Source organism: Anas platyrhynchos, chromosome 1, assembly GCF_047663525.1.
Source record: "Anas platyrhynchos isolate ZD024472 breed Pekin duck chromosome 1, IASCAAS_PekinDuck_T2T, whole genome shotgun sequence".
Taxonomy (NCBI): Eukaryota; Metazoa; Chordata; class Aves; order Anseriformes; family Anatidae; genus Anas; species Anas platyrhynchos.
The window spans coordinates 199,876,134-199,900,253 of NC_092587.1; the positions used below are offsets into that span (position 1 = coordinate 199,876,134).

General features: G+C 39.6%; 1 protein-coding gene across 19 annotated transcripts in view; it reads left to right on the forward strand.

The window, feature by feature from the left end:
* DLG2 (discs large MAGUK scaffold protein 2) overlaps positions 1–24,120 on the forward strand; it is a 1,031,289-nt gene that overhangs the window by 134,542 nt on the left and 872,627 nt on the right. For 14 of the 19 annotated variants that reach the window (XR_005264704.2, XR_005264705.2, XM_027462397.3 and 11 more), the window contains one exon: positions 9,882–9,980. Coding sequence is in view for 17 of the 19 variants with exons in the window: in XM_027462397.3 (XP_027318198.1) it covers positions 9,882–9,980 (99 nt within the window). In the remaining 2 variants the exon portion in view is untranslated. Of the gene's footprint in view, positions 1–9,881; positions 9,981–16,428; positions 16,501–17,192; positions 17,721–24,120 lie in introns of those variants that run through there. The other 5 variants (XM_027462504.3, XM_027462497.3, XM_038177422.2 and 2 more) reach the window with 4 other exon arrangements.

Sequence of the window (24,120 nt, forward strand, 5' to 3'; positions counted from 1 at the left end):
GTCTTAATAGTTCTTGAGTGTTCATGTGAAAGCACGGGTTTATGCCATCTCTCCATTAAGCAGTGACAGATTCTTATCCAGTATCTAATTCGTGAAAGTTGTCCCAAAAGAAATTGTCTGGCAGCTCCATGGGTCCCCAACCTCCTGACAAGTATCTAGGGAATTTTTGTTTTCCCTTTCACTTTATATCATCAGCTGTTTATCAACATTTAGGGAGCATGATGGCATATTCTGCAGTTTCATGACCTGAGTCATACCACTTAACTTATCTTTTGAGTCCTTTTCCATATATCTCAGTGCAAAGCATTTTGCAATGCTCTGTAGGAGAGATGCTGAATGAAGAGAAATGGCACTCTGTTTTGCTGAAGGTTCTGTTTAGCCGCAGTATTTTTGCATGTCAGCACTAGTATATATGATTGTGCAGCTCAGCAGCCATGACTTGGCAAGGCAGCCTGCCAACGTAAAGACAGCCATTGCTTACTTCCCCTCCCTATGGCTATGGCCAAAACAAATACTCTGCATCCTAAGGTTCAGGATGCTGCAAGCAAAACTATCTCAAGAAGTAAAAGTCATTACAATATTCCCCAGGGTTTTGATTTAGTGGCTATTTTTTTTTCCTTGTCTTTAATACTGGCTTTATATCCACGCATTCATGTAAAACACCTCTGGTTTTCCTAAGTGTCACTTTGTGACATATCGGTCCTGTTCTCAAAATGAGACTGGTTTTATTACTGCTATTGAGTAGACTGACTTAAATTCACCATTTCTGGCAAGAACAGACACAAAATGAGTTTCAGTTCATTTCAAGTGAAATGTGAGTAATTTCCTCATCTATAATTTCCCTGGATATGTGTGTAAACACAAAGAGACTGTGTGGGCCAGTGGTGGAGGCAGGAGACTTGTTTCTATCCTTGAATTTGCTATGGACCTGCAGTGCATAGTGAGATAAATCAGAATTCAATCACATTATCTGAGTGACTTTCTATTCAAATACACTTCCTACCAAGTTACCATGTAGTACGTAGTATTGTTGGGTGTTCCTCTCATTTGGGGTTGTTCTAATTCTATTATGCGCATATTTTTTCTTACTCATATATATATATACTTTTTATAAGGAAGAATAGTATGACCTACTAAAAAAAATCCCCAAAACAAAAAGAGAGAAGCTGCCTGTCATAGCAAAATATTGTGATGGAGCTTGTCCTAAACTGTGCGTGGTAACACACATGCACATTCTCACTTCTGAGAACTAAGGAGACAGTTCTCTGAACGCAATCGTCAGAGCTCTCCTTGCTGAAGTGGCAGCGATCATAGTTAGCATTAAGTGAAGAGCTGCCCCCAAAGGCCAAGGCAGTCCACAAGAGCCATTGCACTAGCTCTTTTCCATCAAAACTTCTAACCTTACATTCATAACTGTCCCGTTATTTCTAATCTGAGATCTCCACACCAGCTGTACAGAACAATGGTTGCCAAGCAGTTCCTCATCTTGCACTGTAATATAATTGTTATTAATTAATACAGTCTCTCTCATTACACTTGTTACAGGGAACCAGCAAGAAATGCAGCATCAGCAGTTAGGTAATTGCAATTTAATTGAATGGGTCCTTTTGTGAGGGTGCAGAGCTGGGAAAGGTGAACAAGCAACTGCAGGCTCTGCTACACTGCACAGCTAGCTGGAGGTGGGGAGGGGAAGAGCCAAACTAATCTTCTCTGCTCCTCCCATCATTGTATCATTTGGTTGCCTTGATTTATAGAAAAAATTGGGCCATCTCCTTGGAGGCCCCAAGAGTTTAGGAATCAGTTCTGCTCCCAGTTAAAAGCAAAGCCTAGCTCATTACACACTACTAGAGTGTGTATAAAATGTAGAAACTGCTCTGAAATATCCTCCTGGCCAGGAGAGTGCTGCAGTCATTTACTTATATAGTTTGCACCCCTGCAGCTTTGCACCCCTGCAGCCGTTTGCTGCCACTGCTGCCCAAAATCTGACTATGCACCTTCCTGAAGAACCTAGCCCTACTTAAATTTCCTTCTGTTTTTCAGGAGAAAATGCAGCTCAGGGTGTTACTTTACTGGTTTCCTGCTATGATCTTAACTCTAACCATAGAGTAGTCCCCAGGGGGGACCGCTGAAATAGCAGGATCACTGCCTGAGCAGAATGGCTACACATGTCCTTGGGAATTCTGGCAAGCCCAGAGCTGAGCACTGGAATTGTTAGTGAAACTCCCATACTGTGCAGTGACCATCTTTGGAGGGAAAGTTATATTGGTTTCAGGAAAATCTGAATGTGAAAAGAACAATTAAAAATGTATTATCATAGCAACCAAAGCAGTTTTTTTTTTTTTTTGTTTTGTTTTTTTTTTTTTTTCTTTTTGGTTGTATAAAAAACCACAGCACTGATGCAATACAAAATGACACAAGAGAATAAATGCATCAAGTTGTTATGGCAACTGAAATATGTAGGTTGGGATTTATGTATCCAGAACTTTACTTTTGTGTAAGTAAAATAAACATTATCCTTGCTAATTAAAATATCATGCAAATATTATTTAATTTAAAACCATTAGTCATGTTTTCTGTTACAATTAATGACTTACTTTCTGTTTTCTGTTTGCAAGTGTTTGCATTTGCTTCCAGCTGTGGTCCGCTTGAATTTTCAGTGCTCACTTATAGGGGCTTAAATGTAGAGGGATTCCACTGAAGCTAATGAATAAAATGTATGCAGATGGGCACAACAGGAATCAAACCACATGCTTTAACATGCTATTCTTACAGCAGCCAACCTTTCTGCTCAGAGGGGCTTTTTGCAGGTGTCATTGCTCCGCGCTTGAAGGGAGGCCACTGCAGCCACAGCTCCCTATCCTTCACCCAGCTTGACACAGCGCACATGGAGCTCACTCCACAGCCCATTTCTGCATACAGCCTGCCCTCTTCAGCTGTAAATTTAGCCTCCAAGATGTTGCATGATAGCCAATTCTAAATGAGCATTCATTAATTATGTTCAGCCTTTTAGTTTTTCTAGTCCTTTTCCTCCAGCCTTCAGGAGAATTCAGTAATAGCTTCTGCTTTATTTGAAAGAAATAGATCTTTAATATCCCAAATCACTCTTCATATTTCATCTTCTTTATGCCCAGAAAAATGCAGAGCAATGGCTGAAAGGTAAGGAATGGGAAGCATTGAGAGTCAGGATCTGACTGAATCCCAGTGAGCTGAGGGAGATGCAATTAATTGCTTAAAGTTCTCACCTCATTCATTCTCGTGGTTAAAGGAGTCTGAATTTGCCCTACGGTGTTTGGTAACGCTGCTGCAGAGAATGCTTTGGAAAGCAGTCTATCAGAATAAGAACTCAGCCATACAGAAGGCAATTGTCTCCATTCCTTTTGTGGATTGCTGCCTGGCATGGAGCTACAGCAAGGGAGGGTCTTTGAGACCTCTAACCCATCTATCTGGGCTCATGTTTTAAGCATCATTCTCATACAGCTGGACTGAGCGTCACTATCTCTTCAGCCTTGCAATGCTCTCTTCGCCCAGTTTTCCTCTCTGCAACATGCAGGGGGCTAGCAGATCCTTCCAGTCCCAGTTCCTTCCAGTTTGGTGTGCCAGGTCTCAGCAGGACAGAAAGCAATAGCCATTGTATGGCTCGTCTTTGCGAGGGCTCTGGTGGCTTTACAGTGCCATGTTCCATTCCTATTGCAAGAACCACTGAACGTGGCATAGCCCACCACTGTGCCACCTTAGTGGCATGCTACTCCCTGGCAAAGGAAATGCACAAGTGGCTCGTTTTGCAATCCAGCTGAAAACAAAGCTATGTATGACTGGCATTGGAGGTGGAACCTAGACCTGAAAGGTGAAGCTCCTGGGTGTGTTTCCTGGTCACAAGGCTTGAGTTTGTGGAGCCAGCTGACTCCAGGCAGCTTCATCTGAACTGTGAGTGTGGGAGGAGAAAAGATGAAGCATGAGCTAGTGTCTCCTGGAAAATCAGTTGTCTTGCTCCAGGTCAGAGTCTGAACACAACCGGGTAATTACACGATATGGATGTTCAGGGAGCTAGGGTTCGAGGGTAGGTGTTAGCCCAGCCAAATTGACTATGCAATATTTAGTGACTTGGGTGACAGCTTATAGACCAGTAGGCAAATCTGTGCTTGGGACAAGCAAATGCAAAGCTCACTAGTATCATTCTGACAACCAGAGGTACTCTGAGAGCAAGGCTTGCTTGCAGGAGGGTGGGGATCACGAAGTCTGAGCCTGACCTTTCTGCAACACCCTCTGGCAGCCATGCAATTGTTCTGAGCTCTGACACTCTTTAAGTCTGTCATAAAATCTTCTGAAAGGTTGAATCCATTCTAGCTAAAGTTGAATCATAAAAATCCTGGGGGAAAATAAATATTATTGTGATATTTATGCTTTCTTCCAACTTTCTCTCTCTCTCTCTCTCTCTCTCTCTATATATATATATATATACATGTATTAAAAAAATTCAAGTGCTTGTGGTGTGATTTGTATGGTAGCATTCATGTCCAAATGCCTGTTTTCCTTTTTTCCATTCATAGAATCATAGAATCACAGAATTATAAAGGTTGGAAAAGCCCTCCAAGTTCATCTGGTCCAACCATCCCTCCACTACCAATGCCACCCACTAAACCATGTCCCTAAGCACCACGTCCAACCTTTCCTTGAACATCCCCAGGGATGGTGACTCCACCACTTCACCTTCACATTTACTGGTCATATTGGGAGGACTGGGACCCAAGGGACTGCAGTGAAATTCTTGCAGGGTTTGGCCCATGAGACCCAGTAGCAACGTGCAACATCACCCTGACCTGGCATGGCTGTAAGGACTGAGCTGTTGTGATGTGATGTGGACAAACCTGGACACCTCCAAACAGCAAACCAGAATCCCTGCTGTAGAAATAGAAACAAACCCCTTTGTGATGAGGGAATCAGCTGTGGATACAGAAGCATGCTTTTGCAAAGGCCTTCAGAAACACTCAATTAGGCACCATTTTTTCTAAAGGATTTTGTGGGCAAGACGAGAGCTCTGCTATATTATTTTTGGACTGAAATTTAGGCCTAGCTGAAGCAAGTGAAATTCTGCCTGGCTTCAGCAGGATTACATTCCTGATTTTAGTTTCTAGCATAGCCTGCTCTGGGATTGTCTGAGTTTTCAGTCATCTGTGATATGGGTAAAAGTTAATTCCTGCCAAAAAAATTGCTGAACGACACTTCTTCCTATAATAAGGACTATAAGAGGAATAGAAATAGGACTAGCAGGTACTGAAAAAGGAAAGCATATCTCATGGTCTCTAGAACTTTTCCTTCCCATGTCATTGCAGGAAAAGCTCTCTGAACCCACAATGGTGCTTTGTTTCCCACAAACTGTTGAAGCACTACAAAATTTTTTTGATGGTCCAAGACTGCCAGCAGCAAGAACCAAAAGTGAGATGCTCAGAGAACATTTAGGAGAGCGGTCAGCCCTGCCTAGATACAGCAAAAAGGTGCAGTCCTCAGTGGTCAGATCACAGACACAGAAGGCGTTCCTACTGTTCGTGGCACATTGCAAAGGATGAACTTGACCTGCATCCAGCTTTAGTTCGTACACAGCTTGAGTACAGCACAATTGGAGTTGGCTGCAACCTGGCGTCGAGGTGGGCTCAGGTCTTTGCTGGTGTCAGCGTCCTGCTGTGCAGCTCAGTTCAGCTCAGGTTGCTTCCTACTCCAGTGTATTTGTTAAATGAATTCATTTACATCGGTGTCTTGTAAAATGGATAACTCCAGCATATGTTACGGTGTATTTTGCTTTCCCTGTGTAGCTTCTGAAATGTTCTAATGATTTGTTTCAAACTGCTTACTTTCATAAAAGTTAATTAAATAAAAGCAGTATCTCTCAGCACTCTATATTCCTGGGAGCATTTGATTACCAAGATGATAGATTTTCTGACAGATATTGGCATCCACAAGTTAACAGTTCCTTTTTTTTTTTTTTTTAAATACCTGCCCCCCTCTTACTGTAAATCATTCAGGGCAAGCTGGGAATTTATCTGTGAGTCCTGGAGAAGAGCTACCAATTCTCAATACAAACTGCCAAAATAGGTCTCAGATCAGCTTCTGATTTGAATTTCTCTCTCTAAACACACACAGGAGAGCATTCCCTAAGCTTCCATCTATAGGAGAGGCTGCATTAGCTCCCTGAATCCTAAGGCAGCTGCAGATTTATTTCAGCTCCTGGGCTGAACATTGCCACATTCCCATCAGTGCCCCTGGTCACTTGCAAAGCTGAATCAGCCTTTTCCAGCCACAAATGGTATATGTGCCCCAGGAAATATCCCACACAGGTGTGTGTACAAATAAAGTCAAAGTCGTGGCAGCAATGTCCAAGAGCATGGAACAAGAAAATATTGTTTGCATATATATATGTATATATATTTTATTAATCAAAGTGTTTCCAAAATTGGGCCTCTTTCCTAGACAAAAACATGTGATAACTACCATGGGTGGTTAAAAGTACCTCATATCGATACATGAAGTATAAGTTCTGGAGCCATATAATGGGCTGGAGAATTCATCCACTATTGCAGAGCTTGGCTGCTATAGGAAGATCTCCTGTAGGAATTCTTGGAAACCTCACATGCCATAATTGCCTGCGAGGGCAGATGCTCCTTCTGGCTGGTTGCTGGCTCAGACATGAACTGGAACAGGCTGCCTGCTGAAAGTGGAACCAGAGACAAGTCTTTCATAATTCATAACTGTGTACTTTGGCAAAAAAAAAAAAAAAAAAAAATTAGCAAGAATTTTGTTGATGGTTGACTGTGACAATTGTGCATGTTCTGATTAGCTACAGGAAAGATGTGTTATAAGCACAGAAAAGCTTAGCTGAGCACTGTTAAAATTAGATAAAATTAACAAGGTAGCTAATGTGATTACTATTTTATTAATAAACATTTAAATAATGCTCTAAGTTTGCACAATGAGAGAGACATTGCCCTGAAGAGATTACAGTCTAAATAGTCCATGTTAATTATAATCTAAATAGATTAGCATTAATTATAAACAGAATTGGAAATTGCTTTTGGTGTGATCTGCAAGTCTTATAGTTACCAGCCATGTGAGCTAAGTTACCAAATGAAGTTCTAAGCTGTTTTTGCAACATTTACTTGTAAAATTTCTTCTCTGTTCTTTTTCTCCAGGTCTGTCAGTCTTGTTCTGACAGACTTGGAGGAAATAATATTTTCTTTTGTGATATTTTCCAAATACCAGCCTTCTAGATACAAGGTGCTGATAAACAGTGTAGACTTTTGCTAATAGTTTTAATTCAAGCTTGAAGTTATTATTTTCAGAACCTCCTACCAGGGGGTACAAGTGTGGTGCATTCACTGCCTTGCATTCATACTGTGTCACCCTGGGGCAGCCAGTTCTGCTTTTCATAGTGACCTCCACAGATCAGGAATAATGAGGTGTTGCTAAAATACTTATTTTGTATGAGCAAGCAACTTTTGTGCATACTGTATTCATGTAAGTTTAGAGAGTGTAGGCTTGTCGGATAGCTTCTGAAGGGAGGACCATGTGTATGTCAAGAATAAGAAGAGACTCAAATCCAAGAGCACTTAGTTTTTAATAAACCTATCACAGGACATAACAAGCATCCTTTTTGCCTCTGGTGTTATACAGTCTTGTTTATTTCAAAACACAAAGCTAAATGACTTTTGGTTTTCAGATGGATTGCTCGTGTATACTTCGTTCAGGTTTGGGAATCAGATATTATTCTGCTAATGTGTATTGAACCTGAAAGCACTGGAACAGAGACATGTTCCAAATTTATTATTATTACTTTTACTTGAGCTGTTGCAGCCTCCTAATGTCCTTCATTTACTGTTCTTCACAATTAATCCATGACCTGTTTCCCTAAGGAAAACATTTCACAGTATTTTTTGACATTGTTTTTTGTTCTTTCAAAATACTGGATTCAGCTAATGATGACAACTTTGAGGGAGAAGAAAAAAAAAAAGGTAAAACATAAGCAAACTAAACTTGTTCCTCATCCAAGTTTGCAGCTGCACTCATTTGATAACTATTACTCTACAGTCTGTAGTTTCTGCTGGAAATTGTCAATCCCCATTGAGAACTTGCAGAATCTTAGTTTCTTTAAGGATCAGGCAGAGCCTGGTCTTGATGATTAGCAGAAATAGGTAACACATTGATTTGCAAAGCTTATATTGCTGCCTGTAAATAATAACAGTATAAAACACATCAGGTGTTCAAAGAAGACAAAGATGAAATTAATTTTTTTTATGCATGCTTCTTACTTCTTTGTAACACCAATTTTCCTTTTCTTGGGGAAAAAACAAAAAAAAACAAAAAACCAAAAAAAAACTGCAACGTTCAGAGCTTCTGGGTTCAGGTCCTTGCTTTCTTGCATAACTTTGGCCATGTTGCCTTGCTCTCCCTTCCAGATGGAAGATATGCAACACCCTTCTGTGATAAGAAACAAGGCAAAGGAATGCGTGCTTCTCCATTACTGCAGGCATGTTAGAGAAGCTAAAAACTGAGAGAGGACATGCATGGGGTCCCGTGTGCTCAACCCCATGTAGCTGCTGGGCCTGATCCAATACAGCATTTAAACACATGCTCGGCTGCAGCACAAAACCAAGGCCATTGGTTGCACTGAAGTTAAAAGCACGTGTCTAAGTAGTTTGCTGGGTTGGGGCCAGCATTCAGTCTTTTGCTGGACGGAGCCCTAAGTAAACAATCTAGTATCAGAGGAGAAAACATTTGCACATGTGGATGTGATTTGGCTGTTTCTGTGGCACGGGCTTGTTGTTTTCGAAGTTGTGCTGGCAATGGTTGATCTATTTAAAATGCTAACAATTTCTTGCCTGTTGTGTTAAAATTGACTGCACTCCTGGTGAACAGGCTGAAAAAAAGGATGGACCTAAATCACTCACAGTGTCTGTGATGCTCAGCGCTGATAGATTCAGGAGACTGTACGCTGCTTGAATTCACACAGCTTTCCTGTTCGTGCTCTTGCAAAGTGCCCAGAAATTTTCTGAGATTTGAGACAGTGGCAGTCATCATGTTTCATTCAATGCCTACCTCTTCAAGCACATTTTTGCAGGGCAGAACACTGTAAACAGAGAAGTCATTTGTAATATTTATTGTCTTAATGCAAAATCTACAATAACATATTGGATTTTCAGCAGGAAAATTGAAAAAAACAAATACAGACTTTTACTTCTATTAAAGATACTTTTTTTGGGGGGGGAAAATTAATGTGTTTTCTTGATGGTTTTCTGTACGTGATGTAAGATTGTAATCTGTGTAAATGAAGAAAAGGTCAAAAAAAAACCACAACAGTTTAATTTTAAGTATTTGCAAATATGGCTACTACACAAGCGTGAAACCCTTTCAAAAACACATCACTAAGGAGAATGTTGTGAATTAGAAATGAGAAGAAAAAGCAGGTAATGCGGTTGGTATTGTAAATAAATCTGTTCCTACAGATACTCCAGATGAGACCCCATTACTATCTGTGGGCCTTTGTGACAGGGCACGGATTTCCTTCCTTATCTTGATGTTGTGATGCTGAGAGCTGCTGAGCACCCTGAATGCCTTCTGAAGTCAACTAGAGATAATGATAAGCATCACTTTTAGGTTTATCCTATTAAGACCTTCACAGACTTCCACGAGTGTGACTATGAGATTAAACCCCAGACATTTTGCATGACAAAACATCAAGGTGAAAATCTTTTGTATCAACCACTTGAGGTTTATGTGAATTCGGGCTACGTTTTTGTATGTGCATGCTAATCGTCACATTAAGGTATAACAGAATTTTAATGCAATCTCAGCTACTTTATTTATTTATTTATTTATTTATTTTTCCCCTTTAGGCTGCAGATTCCAATGGATCAGAAGGATCTGGGCAATGTGGGGAACACAATAAGGAGAAACAAACTTTTGAAAATTATGCAGTAGAGACGAAGATAAAGGTAGGGTCCACTATTTCATGATGGAGTGTGAAATATTTATTTAGCTGAGTTTTGCTGGAGGTGAAATGTATAGGATACAGTGAATTTGAGGTCTTTCAGTCTTTTTTTTTTTTTTTTTTTCTCATTATTGACTGCAGGTATGTTAGCACATTCAAATGAGGCTTATTGCTGCAATTTTTTCTTGTATGTTATTGGCCCTGTGTATTTCATGCCATCCCAGGCAGGATTGGGTTTTTATTCCATATGTGGAAATGTTTTTAATATCAGTGAAGGTTCTATAGGTTTGCTGATCTCAAGGTGCTTTCATTTCAATGTATTTCTGAATTCTGAGCTTTCGCATGGTTAGTAAATTTTATCCAAGGTGGTTTTTCTTCAGTCTCCCATTGAATTTTGTAGTTTCTTTGTGGCTTCGAGTCAGTATGGAAGAATATGTCAGCAAAGTGGTGATTTTTTGTATGGGCAGTCTAATGATACGGACCATAAAACTACACTGAATAATGCATGAAGCAATATGACTTCATGGCTGTGGTAAGGAGGTAAGTTATAGTTCTCTTTGTAACAGCCTTGCTGTTTGCAGTGCTGCAGTTGTAAGTGTTTCATTATAGTATCTCCATTATTTTCATAGGTTCACAACTTGGCTGGAACAATTCTCCTGAGCTTAGGTATTATTATGTAGAGTTTCAGCCTTGAAGTCATTCTGTATTTTTTCTCTTGGAAGTGAAAGAAAATTATTAAGTTTTCTTTTAAAGTTAGTAAGCTGGAAACATGACGAAAAGAAAACAGACATTAACCAAGTTGGCGTGCATATGTGATACCTTATAGACTTCAATGAAAGTTGTTTATAACAGTGGAAAATTGCAGATTATTACCTTGTCTAATACTTTTCCATGGGTTTTGCTTACATTCCTGGATCAATTTCTCTGTTCGTTAATTTTTTGAGTTCTGAAGAACTAATAGTCTAGCATAACTTTCTGAGTTTCTTCTGTTGCTGTATTCCCAAATGATCAGAAAACTTTTGTACTGTATCCTCTGGTACTTACTTGGAGTTGAAGTGTGATTCTTTGTGAGATCAGCAGAACTGGATCTTTTGGTCGAACCCCCTTTAAGAACCTGATTCTTTCTGTGCAGTTTTGAATGTCTTCAATCACCTTTGTAAGGAATAGGAGAGCATGAATCAGTTCAGGTACAGGGCTGATGCACTCTCCTTACTGCATAAAGCTCAAGTGGATAGCCCCATTGCAAAATATGATTAAAATCTGTCAAATCCAAAGATTTAATCTGTATTGCATGAACTTGTACACTCACTGAATTTTACCCATATATTTATGGAGGAAATTATTTCCACACAGCAAGGAGGGCTTGATATGTGCACTAAATACACTGCTTACATGAAAATGTTGTAGAAAACACGAGATGTCCTGATCGCAGCCCAATTTCCTATCATTTCCAATATGAATGCCCATCTGAACAATGTACTGTTTTTCCTGCTTGTAGTCACAGTGCTGTGGACTCCTGGACTCAATGTTTCTCCATCAGCAATTCTACAAACTATATTTTCATGCTTTTTGTATCCCTTCAGCACAATGTGTACCTGAGAATAAACTCCAAAAACTGGCAAGCCCACTGCCAAACAATAAGAAATTCAGAGCTGTGGGTGGTATTTTCTTCAGTTCCCAGTACCACGGGACAGCAGATACAAGATGTTTTATTTTCATGCCTTGGAATTTACCATTTTGTGTCAGTTCATTTGGAAGAATCATTTTGTCTGATTTCTTTTTCAAGTGACTGTGCTCGAGTGTCAGTAGCGCACGGCTATGACAGTGACACATAGCTATTTAGGACTGGCTACATGTTTAAACATATGCACCAGTGCTTTTCAGTTGCTGATGATCAATTGGGTGTTAGATTTACCTCCCCAGGCAGAATGCTCAAGAATTAAAATGAACTTTTCATTCACCATGGATCTTGAGAGCTGAGAGCCACTTCAGGACGTGTTGCCCTTGAGTACTGTGTTGCAGAGCACCCCAGCCCACATAAAGCCAGGGCAGTGTTCGTAACAGCCACTTCTGTTTCATTCTGAATAAAGGATTTGTGGGAAGCGAGAGAAAACATTTATGGCTTTGTATGGAAAATAATAAATGCATAAAACCCTAGGCAGAAATTTTAAATTGGGAAAGGCTGCAGAGCTTTCAAAAGGCTAGTTTATCCCAGGCTTTTCAGAGCTGTAAAATGGCTCAAGAACCCTTCCCCATCCTCTGCTCCACACCCTGGGATTGTGAATGTGCATTTCCTACAACACTGCAAGTCATATTCTGTTCCCAGCTTGCCTCACCCTCTTTTCATAGGCCTGTTGGATAGTGAGCTTGTTGGTGTGAGACTATTAGAGAGGTTGTATGGGCACCACCTTGAGGGATTTTGAAGACCAGGCTGGATAACAACCTGCGTAACGTTCTCTGACTTCACTGCTGACTCCGGTTTGAGCAAGAGGTTGGAATGAGAATCTCCACCCTGACTTCTCCTGGAAGCCTAGCACTGTATCAGCTCCCAGAGAGGAAGGGAGGCAACCACCTCATGGCCCCACTGATCTCCCTTGGAGGCTTGGGGCAGGAGCAGAGGGGATCCCCTCCACAGCTGTAGAGCAGAAAACAAACATCCTCTAAATCTGTTGAGCCTGGGGCCACTGTGGCCATGCGGCTGCAGAATGCTTGGGATGGAGTGGGGGAACTGGCTGTTTGGCCTCCCCTTCTCCCCATGCCCATTTTACCATCTACAGGGCTCAGAGCAGTGAGGACTGTGATACCCCACATAAAAGAAAATTATCTATTTCTTTCTGTTGAGAAAGCTCGGGAAATGGTCAGGACTCCAACGTTGATTGTGCTAAATAGCAATGAAATTTGCCATGCACAGGAGAAGGGAAAACTATAACAAAAGCTTCTGCCTGAGACTCTCATGGGCCTGAGGCCAGTTGCAGAGCTGCTGCTGTTAAGGCTGCTGCAGTCGGAAGGGGCAGAATTGCTAATTTGTTGATCTTTAAATTAACACCAGCACTCATGGGCTTCTGGTTCAGCCTGGGAACTGCATTAAAATTCTCAGCAACTGAGGTATACAAAACTTCACGCCTTCTGAAATTTGTATTAACTTCTTTTCATGGCTGAAGCAGGATTTATTCTGACATTTCATTTGTAGTATAGCTCCTGACTACAAATCCAGGATCTGCTAGATTAGAGGTTTCTCATTTTTTATTTTCTGTGCACCACAGAAACAGTCCTAATAAAGAGGCTGTCTCATGGGTTTTTCCCTTCTAGCATATAATTACTCACATAACTTTTATCCCAGTGGTGACCTATTAACTAACCAGTTGTGATGCACAGCAACCTCACTGGAACGGGACTCAAGTGGTATAAATGAGCTCTGACCATAGAGACATAATTTCATAACTACAGCGATTGCCCTCTTGGAAGACAAGTAATCAGGAAAGTATTTAATGTATTCGTAACTTGTTTGGGTGCAATATAGGACCTGAAAATAAGAAAGAGAACATAACCCCATGTAAAAGACTGCCAATTTGGTACCATTAGCAAGTACTCTGTAGTACACAATTTAAGATACATTAAGCATAAATAAATCTTTCTCCACATTTGTGAGAGGATGTGTGTGCTTTTGTGTTCTCAGTGTAGGTGCATAGAGCCCTAAATAGTCACAGGGTAAATTCTGCAAAATGCTGACATTCCTAATACTTTGCTAACAGTCTGGTAGATGTCTTCTTTCCCAGTGTCTACACCAAAGCTTGGAGACCTAGTATTTATTATTTTTTCCCCCCTTCATTTCCATTGTTTGAATTGGAGATAATAATGAAGCTTTTTTTTTTTTTCTTTTTTTTTTTCCTATTTTTTTTCCCTTTAAAGAATCAGTATCTCTATACAATATTTGCTCACCAATAGTTGGATTTCAAAATAATTTATGAATTATTTTAAAAAGGAGGTGTCATGAAAGATATAAAAATCATAGAATCCTTCCTATTAAATTTTACAGAAGCTTGCTTTTACAAAATATTCATTTCAGCTGGATGTTACAGGCTCTGCTTCTAAATATAACTGCCTAATTAAGCCCTATGCTTTGGTTATCCAAGTGGAAGTATCTGGATGCAGTAAAGTTTTTAATGCCAGAAAGGAGCATTAAATTGTCCAGTCTAAATTACTGCATTGTAAAGACCATCACATTTTACCCACTCACCTTGTATTGCTTGGTTTTGTATGATTTAAAAATAGACACCCTGGTAAAATTGGAGGAGAAGGAAGCAGTCACCTGGGTAAGTGGCTCTCACATGGTGGTCTGCAGAGCCACCGCTATTACAGTGGGGAATAGTTGTTAATCTTCCTACATTATGGTTTCCTGAGAGTCAGAGCTCATCAGAGAATATTTTTGGCCATCTAAATCAACTACAAAAGCAACAATAAACCATCTCTTTTCACCCCAGATGGCTGCTTCTGAACTTGTTTGTTTTTTGGGTCAAGTCTTTCTATAGTGGATTTCAGTTGTGATCATATGGACAGATAACATGAAGGCTGGAAGAGCAGAGGAAAAAAAATAAAACTAAGCAGCAATATGACCTGCAGAAATTAGAGCAGAAGGAGTTGTTACTAATGAAGGGGAAAGCTGTGCCAAGGATTTGAAAATCTTATGTTTAGGCAGATAAAATGAATGGTAGAAGCATCTACTTGGAGGAAGAAAATGGAGCCACTAAACTTGATTTTTGGGTTAGGGATGGGGTGTTAATGAAAATAAGGGCTTGCATTCTCAGGAGAATTTCTGGATTCACTGAGTCAGTCAACTCTTCATATAGTGCACCCCTGGCTTTGAGTAGTCATTGATGGATGCGACTTAGAAGCTTCAACCAAGAGCCCTGGCAACTAAAATGAGCCCATGGAAGAGTAGAGCTGTGGTCAATGTTCCCAGAAGTGTGGGTCTCTTCTGTCTGAAGCTAAAGGAGATTCTGCAGGTGGCAGTAGGTGGCAATATTTCAGGGATGCTGCAGCTTAATGTTGTGGTAAGGTTGGGCAATGCACAGGCAAATCCTGTGCTGTTAAATACTCCTTGGTGCATTTTATGGAAGGAGGTGACAGTGCACGATTTCAACACCCAAAATGGAGAAGGTCAGGTGAAAACTTCTGTGTACACTTACAGAGCCTGATTTTTACCAAACACACACACAAGTTGGGTTGCTTACATAGCCTCAATGTGTTCAAAGCCTCCGTTTTTCATATAGGTGGTAAATAGGATCATGAATTCCCTGAGACCAACTCAAAGGAGTTACTTCAAGTAGAGGCATTTACAGATCATGTCCTCAGAGACCAATTTCAAAACAGATTCCCATATGCCAATTTCTAGCATGATATGAAATTTTATAGCCAAGTCATTAGGTAATTATATGTATAGAAATGTTTCACACCTTATTAGATCAGTTTGAATCTACCGAGTAGAAGAGAACAAACTTTGACAAAAGCTTGACATCTAAGTGTTAAAATGTCTTCCAATTTTATGTTTGACTGAATTCCCTTTTATTCTTGTGATGCCCAGAGCACAAGCGTTGCTTTGGTTAGAACAACTTAACAGGTTAATTTGTTCTTGGGTGGAGGTGGTTAATTGGTTCTGATCTGAAGGATGTTTGAAAAGTTCCCTGATTCACATAATCTATAGTTTAATAGGCTTGTCTGGCTGTTTGGCTACTGGACTAAACCACAGCAGAGAGAACATGCAGGCTGAAATGCAGGCTGTAAACACAAATCAAGTTTGTTTTGCACACGTGTGGTTGCTCAGAGTGAGCTAAAGTTTTAGGCAAAGTCAGAAGTGCTCTGGAGACTTTCTCTTTAAGATATTACATCCTTCAAGACTTTACTAGCTGGGGGAGGGTTGGTTGCTCTCTGACCACATATCTGATTCACTATGGATTTTGTAACTTTGGTAGCAGTGACTTCATTTTGGCAAAATAATGTGTGTCATTTACTGAACCTCTTGCTGCTTTAGCAATCATGAGAATATTAGGGTTATAACCTGAGTAATTTATGGAAGAGAGGTGATTCTTAAATATCCTTTTATTTTCTTGGAAGGGCTTGCTTTATTGAAAACATATTTTAGCTCTGAGTGAGAATGAGAGATCCTCAGCAAAGCACCCGGGGGGACTGTGCTGTCCAGTGTGTTGAAAAGGTGAATTGTAACGTATGGGTGTCTAGACGTTTCCTCTTGTTGCTGTCAACAGTCCAGTTGGCTGTATTTTTTTTTTTTTTTTTTTTTTTCCAGTGAATAGGAGCATTGATTTTCCTCTCTCTTTGGCCAGAGCTTTCATTTTACATATCTCTCCCTTTCTGTGTCTCTTTCTCTCTCACTCCCTCTTTCTTCCCCTCTCTTCCTCTATCTGTAAGAGAGGGAAGACTTTGAGAGCTGACAGCAAGCTTTCTAATTCAGAATGATTCATGTAAGACACCTGAAAGGCAAGCTCTGCACCAACATCACTGCAAGAAAGGTAGGGGCTTGGGGCTAAACAGTCTGTAAAAGTCTGAGCAAAGCGCACAGAACACAAAATAAATTGATTAAGTCTGCGAATCTGTCAAAGGTGCAGAAAAAGTTTGGGAAAGAACTCCAGGAGATTTTAAGCTCTGTTATTCAGTGTGCTTTTTTTAAAAATTAAACCTTTGATATATTTTTCATAAGTGAGAAAAAAAAAAAAGGTGCCCCTCTCTAGCTTTCAATAATGTATATAATGGTGGTGGTTTTGTTTGTTTGTTTGTTTGTGATTTTCTTTTTTTTTTTTCAATTTCCATGGATAATAAATTAAAATTATATCACTGTTGCACTTCCCAGACCTGTGTGCATGTGTAAATGTGCAGTTCCCACCTTTTAACCTGACTGCTTATTTTCTGTTATACTTTCTGAAAGTTCGCCTTATCCAGATGTTATTTATATTCACTTCCTGAATCTGAATGTGACCTAGTAATTCAGAGTGATTGTAGATGTGACGCATGAGCTATCGCACACACCTTAACGTTTCAATCATGCACTTCAAGCAATATGCATTTGCAGGAATCGTGCTCTTAATAAAAACCCATACAACCGAAAGCAGTTGTTTTGGCAGAGAAGTGACAGCGCTGTGATAGATGGGCCCGATAGTTGTGTGTGTTGTGCTTGCTCGGAGTTAGTAGAAAAGAGGAGGGAGAGAGCGAGCGAGAGGGGGGAGAAAAAAAAAGACAGGGAAGGAGAGAGAGAGAGAGATTGAGAGAGAGCGAGAGACTTGGCAAAGGAAATCTTATGGGTATACTGAAACAGCAGATCAGAATTGTGAAACCAGAGCCAGGGCTGAAATGTGATGCTTTTGCTCTTTTGTGCTTGTTGTGGTTCTCATCTTCCCATGTAGAAGGCTGCATACCATCCAACAGAATATTTTGATCGCAGATTGAACAATGCAGCAATCAAGCCTGATAAGCCACCTGGAAGTTTTGCTTGAGACGATTTCTAATGGGTTTTCTGATCCCTCTGAGCATCATGACTGCCTTTAGCATTGTGGAGGAGGACTCGAGTTTCTTATGAGGGCCCCACTTGGAAAAGCAGGCTGTGCAGATTCAAGCCTCCGGTTCTGTTCATGCTGTTCAAAAGCCTTTCCTCACCCTTGCTGATTTGTTTTTATGATTTACATACACTCCTGTGGAGATTTACAGAATGGATTGTCTGTGCATTGTCACGACCAAGGTAGGACTGGAAACATTGCTGTAATGTATACATATTTTTCTGCTATTTTTCTATTCCTGTAATTAAATAGATTGAGCATGTACTGTGTCAGGTTGCAAGATAAAGTGATAAATAAGCTTTGCTTCAATGAGCATTTTCTTCTCTTTTTCTGTAGATTATGTAGTTTGCTTCTGTATCACTTCCTAAATGATATGTAATTTACTTATTTTTACTAGCTAAAAGAAAACGATTCCATATTTTATCTTAGCCTGTGCTTGTGTCTATTAATATCTCTAGCTACTGGAGCACTTTCAGAATACATGGTATCAGGCAGATATTTTCTTTGCTTATCAGCTAATTCTCTAAACTAAAGAATAAAAAAAAATATGAGGGCATTATATGGGTCCTAGCATTTTTAAAGAGGCCAATCAGATGTAGTTTAGATAGTCATGATGTTTCTGATTGGAGAGATGCAAGTTTCTTTTGGCTTATTGTGGCTTTTTGGGGGAAAAACGTAGCTTGCTTTGCATCTCTGGGCCTGCAAAATAAAAATGCCTTGGTCCCAGTTCAGCACACTTATACTGATGTTGGATCTAACCTGGTTATTTGGGAATGGTCCTTCTAAATAATTCCTTCCAAACGTGCATGTAAATAAATTTTTATCCACAAAATTTGTGTCAGGTTAGAGACGGTGGTTAAGGACACTGCCCAAATTAAAGATGTGGGATAGGGATAAGTTGAACAGTTCTTTGAGACATCCTCAAACTTAGCAAAGTAACCTAATATTAAATGGGAGGGAGGTGATCAGTGAACTTCCTTTCTCTTGCTTCAGGACAGGCAGATTATCACATGTTTGTAAGCAGATTTGCACATGGTGATAGTATTTATAAGGAACAGTTAATGGGGTAAATAAGGACATTGGGGTTCAGCATGGCTGTTCTCTGTTTTGGATTATTTTTGATGAATTTCACAATTGCCACAAGACTTTCAACATGCCAAGGGTAGTGAGAACAGCTCAAGGTAACATAAATGATAAGGTGAAACAATGTTTAGTACAGCCGTCACTGCTGTTATATTTTTTGCCTGATGTACATGTAAAACAGGGGCCCCTGTTAGTGACACGGAAAAGGGCAGGAGGAGATACCCCAAGAACCCATTGACAGCAATGAGTGGTGGTGGGTGGACACCACAGAGTACGGTGGACTTGCTGAAACAGATGCGAGCTGTCATTCCCCTCATGACAATGGAGAAACCCAGACGGGGAAAGAACAGGAGGTGAATGAGGCCACAGAAGGAGCATATGTTCCTTATGCTCCTTCTGTGGCCTCATTCACCTCCTGTTCTTTTTTGTTCTTTCTGGGCCTTTCCAGGTCCTTCTGGTTCCTGCAAACTGTGATGGATCTAAGACAGCATCTCCAATCTGTCTTGGAGCAGAGCAGAGGCTCCTGTAAGTGCCCCTTGGTACCAGTGATACCAGTGAAAAGCACTCAGCAGCAATGGTGAAACACCACTGAGAAAAGCCTGGATGCAGACTTGTGTTAAGCATCTGACTTATACTCCTTGACGTTTGTTTTTAATTTAAAATAAGCAAGAAGGTGGAAAAAGAAAGTTGCAATTAACCCTACTTCTGGGTCTCTGGTGATGTGGTGTGGACCCGTAGTTGCAACCATCCTTGGCCTTGAGAGTTTGGCAAGGAGGATTGGGGACAGGACAATGAGTCCTGTTAAGATCTTTTTTTTTTTATTATTATTATTATTATTTATTTTTACTCTTTTAATAACTGGAGATATGTCTTTATTTGTTTTATGAATTGATTCTGAATGTTTGCAATGAACAATTTCCGAGGGTCTTCTGATCAATAACAAATGTCAGCTCACCATCAACTCACTACCGTTGCTGCTCTGAGCAGGGATCCCAGCTCCAACTGTCCACAGTATTTTTCCTCACAGCTTTTCAGTCTCATGGATTTGCTACTAAATGGCCAAAATGATTCTGAAAGTCAAGTGTATGAGCCTCAAATATTCAACTCCAGATATTCAGTCTTTGCTGCCAACTTTGGTGTTGGAATGAGATAGGATTGTCACTTGTAGGTCACCTGCTATTTGGATGCTTGTGGGAACACCATATTAACATATATAAATGATCTGAATAATGGCAAATATCTCATTTCAGAACACTTTCATATTACAAAGGCTTGAAGCCAAAGAAATTACAGTTGATTTCCTCATCTTGCTTTGGTGCCATATTTAAATAGCTGCACCAGTGACATTATATTATATTGATCCATAATCTGCTTTTACTTGCTTTATTGTGCATTAGAGTAACCCTATTTCCATTAAGCCTACAAAATTTTTATAGCATCAGTTTATACAAGTTTTCAGAAGTATAATGACAGAAGATTTTTTTTGTTTGTTTTTCAGACTATTTTAAATTTATTTTAAAATTTACTTCAATAAATATGAGTTCTACAGAACAGCAGTCTGACTATTTTTGGCCTCAGATCTGTTAATTTTCCTTATTTAAATACCCATTTGTCTGATTTGTGCAAATACTTGCCATTCTCATTCTTGGAAAAGTGGATCTTAATGTCAAGAGGGAGTAAATACACCAGTTTTATTCTTCACGTTATAAATAATAAAAAGGCAGTAAAAGATGAATGCTATTTAAACTGCAAAAGATGAACACTGTTTAAAAAGTTGACATTTGTAACACGTGGTCATTAAATTTACACTGGAATTTGCAGTATTTCCAGCCTATAGAAAATGACATAAATGTTGTGGTGGGGTGAACATGCCCTTGTAGATCACACACAAGGGATTCAAAGATCCTGTTTTGAACTCTATAGATGCCATCTAATAAGATTAATTTCTGATGTACCTCCCCAAACCTTAAATCCTCCTGACATGATTTTTTTCAGCCAAAATGTAGGCTATGATTAAGAAAGATATAAGATATTAATTTGTACAGATTCTTTCTCTCCATTTTGATTTCATGTTTCCATGCATTTCTGCACCCAGGACTTTGGAAATGCTGACTCAGTCAAAGAGAATTTATGGGCTTCTAGTTTGTTTTAATTTATCATATTCCCAATGTAGATTCTGTCTTTTCCTGTTGCATAATGCACATTATTTTGTGGCAGTAGTTTATCATTTGCAGGAATTCAGTATAAATAAAAGTTCAGGTCAAGACTCCATCCCTGTCACCAGGAGGTTTTGGAAAGGAAGAACATTCCCACTGTGCTGCCCAACAGTCGGAGGCAACATGCTGTCCCTTCCCCTGGCTATCAGTTCTCTCATCCTTTAGTCCTTTGCAGTGTTATGAGTACAGCAGTAGCTGCAGTTGGTGAAAAATAGAATAGGTAGTTCTGTGTTGCCAGACAAGCTTCTCTGTAATACAGATTGTTTTGCTGAATCCCCCAGCTCTTGTTGTCAGGTGACTTAGAAAAGATGATCAGCTTTCAGTGACAAAAAAAAAAATAAAAATATATCTTTCTGGCCCTCATTTTTCCAAAGGAGATCTCAAAGATGGAAAGTCTAAAGGTTTAAAAATCAGAAAGCAAATGAAGAGAAATCAAAATGTATTTTTATTTTTTAAACCTCATGGATCAGGTGTCAGGTTCAGGGTTTTTGATACTTGCAACTGGCAATCACAGCACCATAAAAAAATAAAATTAAATAATACCACAAGTTGTCATTCAGTCCTTTGTCACTAAAACCTTTGTAGATAAAAACCTCATATGTCAGAGATTTTAAAATTTCCCGGGCAAACTAGATTTGATTAAAACTCCAGATTTTAGTACCTGAATGTTTCTGTGTGTTGAGAAGAGCTTGCAAAGATGAAACCAGTGTACACTAATGACTCATGACTAGATACCAAATAAAATAGCCCCAATTTATTCAGAAAACCCAAGCCACTTTTTTGTTGCCTAACTCCTGAATTGTACCCCCTGGCTTGTACACCAGGGAACTGGTTGCCTTCGGACCAAGCCTGAATACCTAATTTGACCTTGTTGGTTATGTTAGCTACAAAAATTAATTTAATTCTGAAAAAATATTCTTCTGAGATTCTTGTTGCCAGCTTCCATGTGACTCCGTGGAGGTTTAAATTGCATTACGCAATGGACAGGTTCCATATTTTATTCAAGTGTGGCTGGCTTCTGTGGGACCAGAAAACTTAATGAAAAAGTGATTATTCATGTGAGTGGAAAAAAATGTATTTATTTACAGTTAATGAAAGACAGTACATTGCATTAATTAAGAAGATTTTTTCATCTTTTTTTTTTTTTTTTAATTGTTTTAGTCTACAATATTTTCCTCTTCATGGCTGTCCTCCAAGCACCTTTTTTAAGAATTTAATTCGAGCATTTAAAAGAATGAAATAAGGATGGACGGTGAAAAAATATGTTTTGTGATGGCCCTAGGAAGGAGGGTCATGCGGTTATGTTGCTAAGCCATACCAAGGATGAACATATTCAATTCTGACTGGCAATGTTGCCAGGAGCCAGCAACATCTGTCTATTCTATTTTCTTCTGCTCATCTGGCAATATATTTAGAACCAGGGAGACCAATGTGTGCACTTAAGGCAAAACTGACAGATGTGTGAGCAGAAGTCTCAATACGAGCAATGGTCACGGAGAATAAGCCACTACTCTGAAGTATGGGATCAATGTAGTAGCACAAACCTAGTGTATGAGTCTTCTGTAGGTCCCTTCTGCTCCACACATTCATCACTCCGCTTGGCAGCATGAAGCTAGCAGTAAAACAGAGAAAGGCTGTAAAACATGTATCTTATCATTTTGTTAGTACTAGCTTTCCCTTCCCTGTAGTCCCAACATAAAAGACAAGGCAAAATTCAGAACTCATCCTGCTCAACAGCAACACTGGAAATCTGACTGAGGAGTTGCTGTGGCTGGGCTTCTTGATTTTGAAACTGCCAGTCTGCATTCAGCATATCATTTAAAATCCTTGTTGATAGCATTCCATGCTTGGAAAAAGATAGATTTTGTGTCCCAGTAGGACACTGTGGATTCCCTAAGTAAGGGGGAAACTCTTGTTCAGAATTTAGCCAACACTATCCACTCCCAGTGCCAAACCAGTAGAATTAAGGGGTATTTTTAGAACTTGGCTGAAGGATGGAACAACATGGAGGTGGTACCGCAGGAGGGACCTCGCTGTTCCATGATCTCTAATTTAGAGCAGCAAAACCAGTCCCAAGATGCTCTCAGAAGGCCAGAATGGTAAATCAGATCAGATCATCTGCTGGAGGTGGAGAGCTGGTTCACACGTTACGTGCCAGCTGTTGGTCTCACTTTGCAGAGGTGAGTCAATACTGAGGTTAAGTTGGATTATTGATTATGGTGGCATAAAGTTAATGCAAATAGAATATTTATTTATGCCAAAGTGCTTTTGAAACAGGTTTCTCTGAAGAAAAGAGGCCTTCTTCCCTCCCCCACTGCTCCCTCCCCGTTACGTTATGTTATCTAAACTCTATGTAGGGATTAAAAAAGGTATATACTTAGTGAGGCTCAGCTTTTTCTATAGGACTTTCTAAGGGATCAGTTGTGTGTGTCTGAGAGGCTGTTTGTAGAGTCAGTCCCCAAATTAGGAAATGATAAAGCAAAGTATAAATACTCAGCTTGAAACAGTGCCTCAGGTGTTGTTATAACCTTACCAAAACCAGCAGAGCTGTAGAGTGCTGCATTACGTGAGGATCTGATTTAAATTTAGCTGGATATGAAACAAAAAAATACCACATTTCTATGTGCCCGCATATTGTTAATAGTGCTAAATAGATCTGGGCAACATTTGTTGTTTTTTCATTGCAAGACTTCAGGCTTTGAATCATTGCAGTTCCAAACCATAAATTGGGTAGCTAAGTTTTTTATGCTGAATTTCCAGGCTCTAACAAATCAGACACAAAAGATACATAATGATTTTCCCCCCAGAGATTCACATTTAGCTAAAATCAAAATCTTTTTTTTTTTTCTATAGTCATTATTAGGTACTGATGAGCACTTCAAACTGTGGTGTTTTCCTGCCAGACCTTAAAAGTGTGATAGTGCTGAATCCATGCAATTTACATGTCATTTAGTAAACTACACTCTTAAGTGGTGCTTGAGGACAGCTTTGATGACTGTGGGTTGGCTGCTGGTTAAACTGCACAGACTTAGAAGAGCAGGAAGACCCTTTTCATTGATTACCATTTATCTTAGCTGGAGAATATACTTGTACATGTCTGACAGATGGGAAGTGTAACTGAGTATTTATTTAAAATCTTTATTTACCAATGGTAAATTTTGGAACAATTACTGTAAGCCGCTAGCTTTTGGATTTCAAACATTATGAATGTAAACTGATGAGACACGTGTTGTCTTTTCTAGAAAAAAAAATCATTTTTTTAGGGGGGAGTCTCAAGAAAATT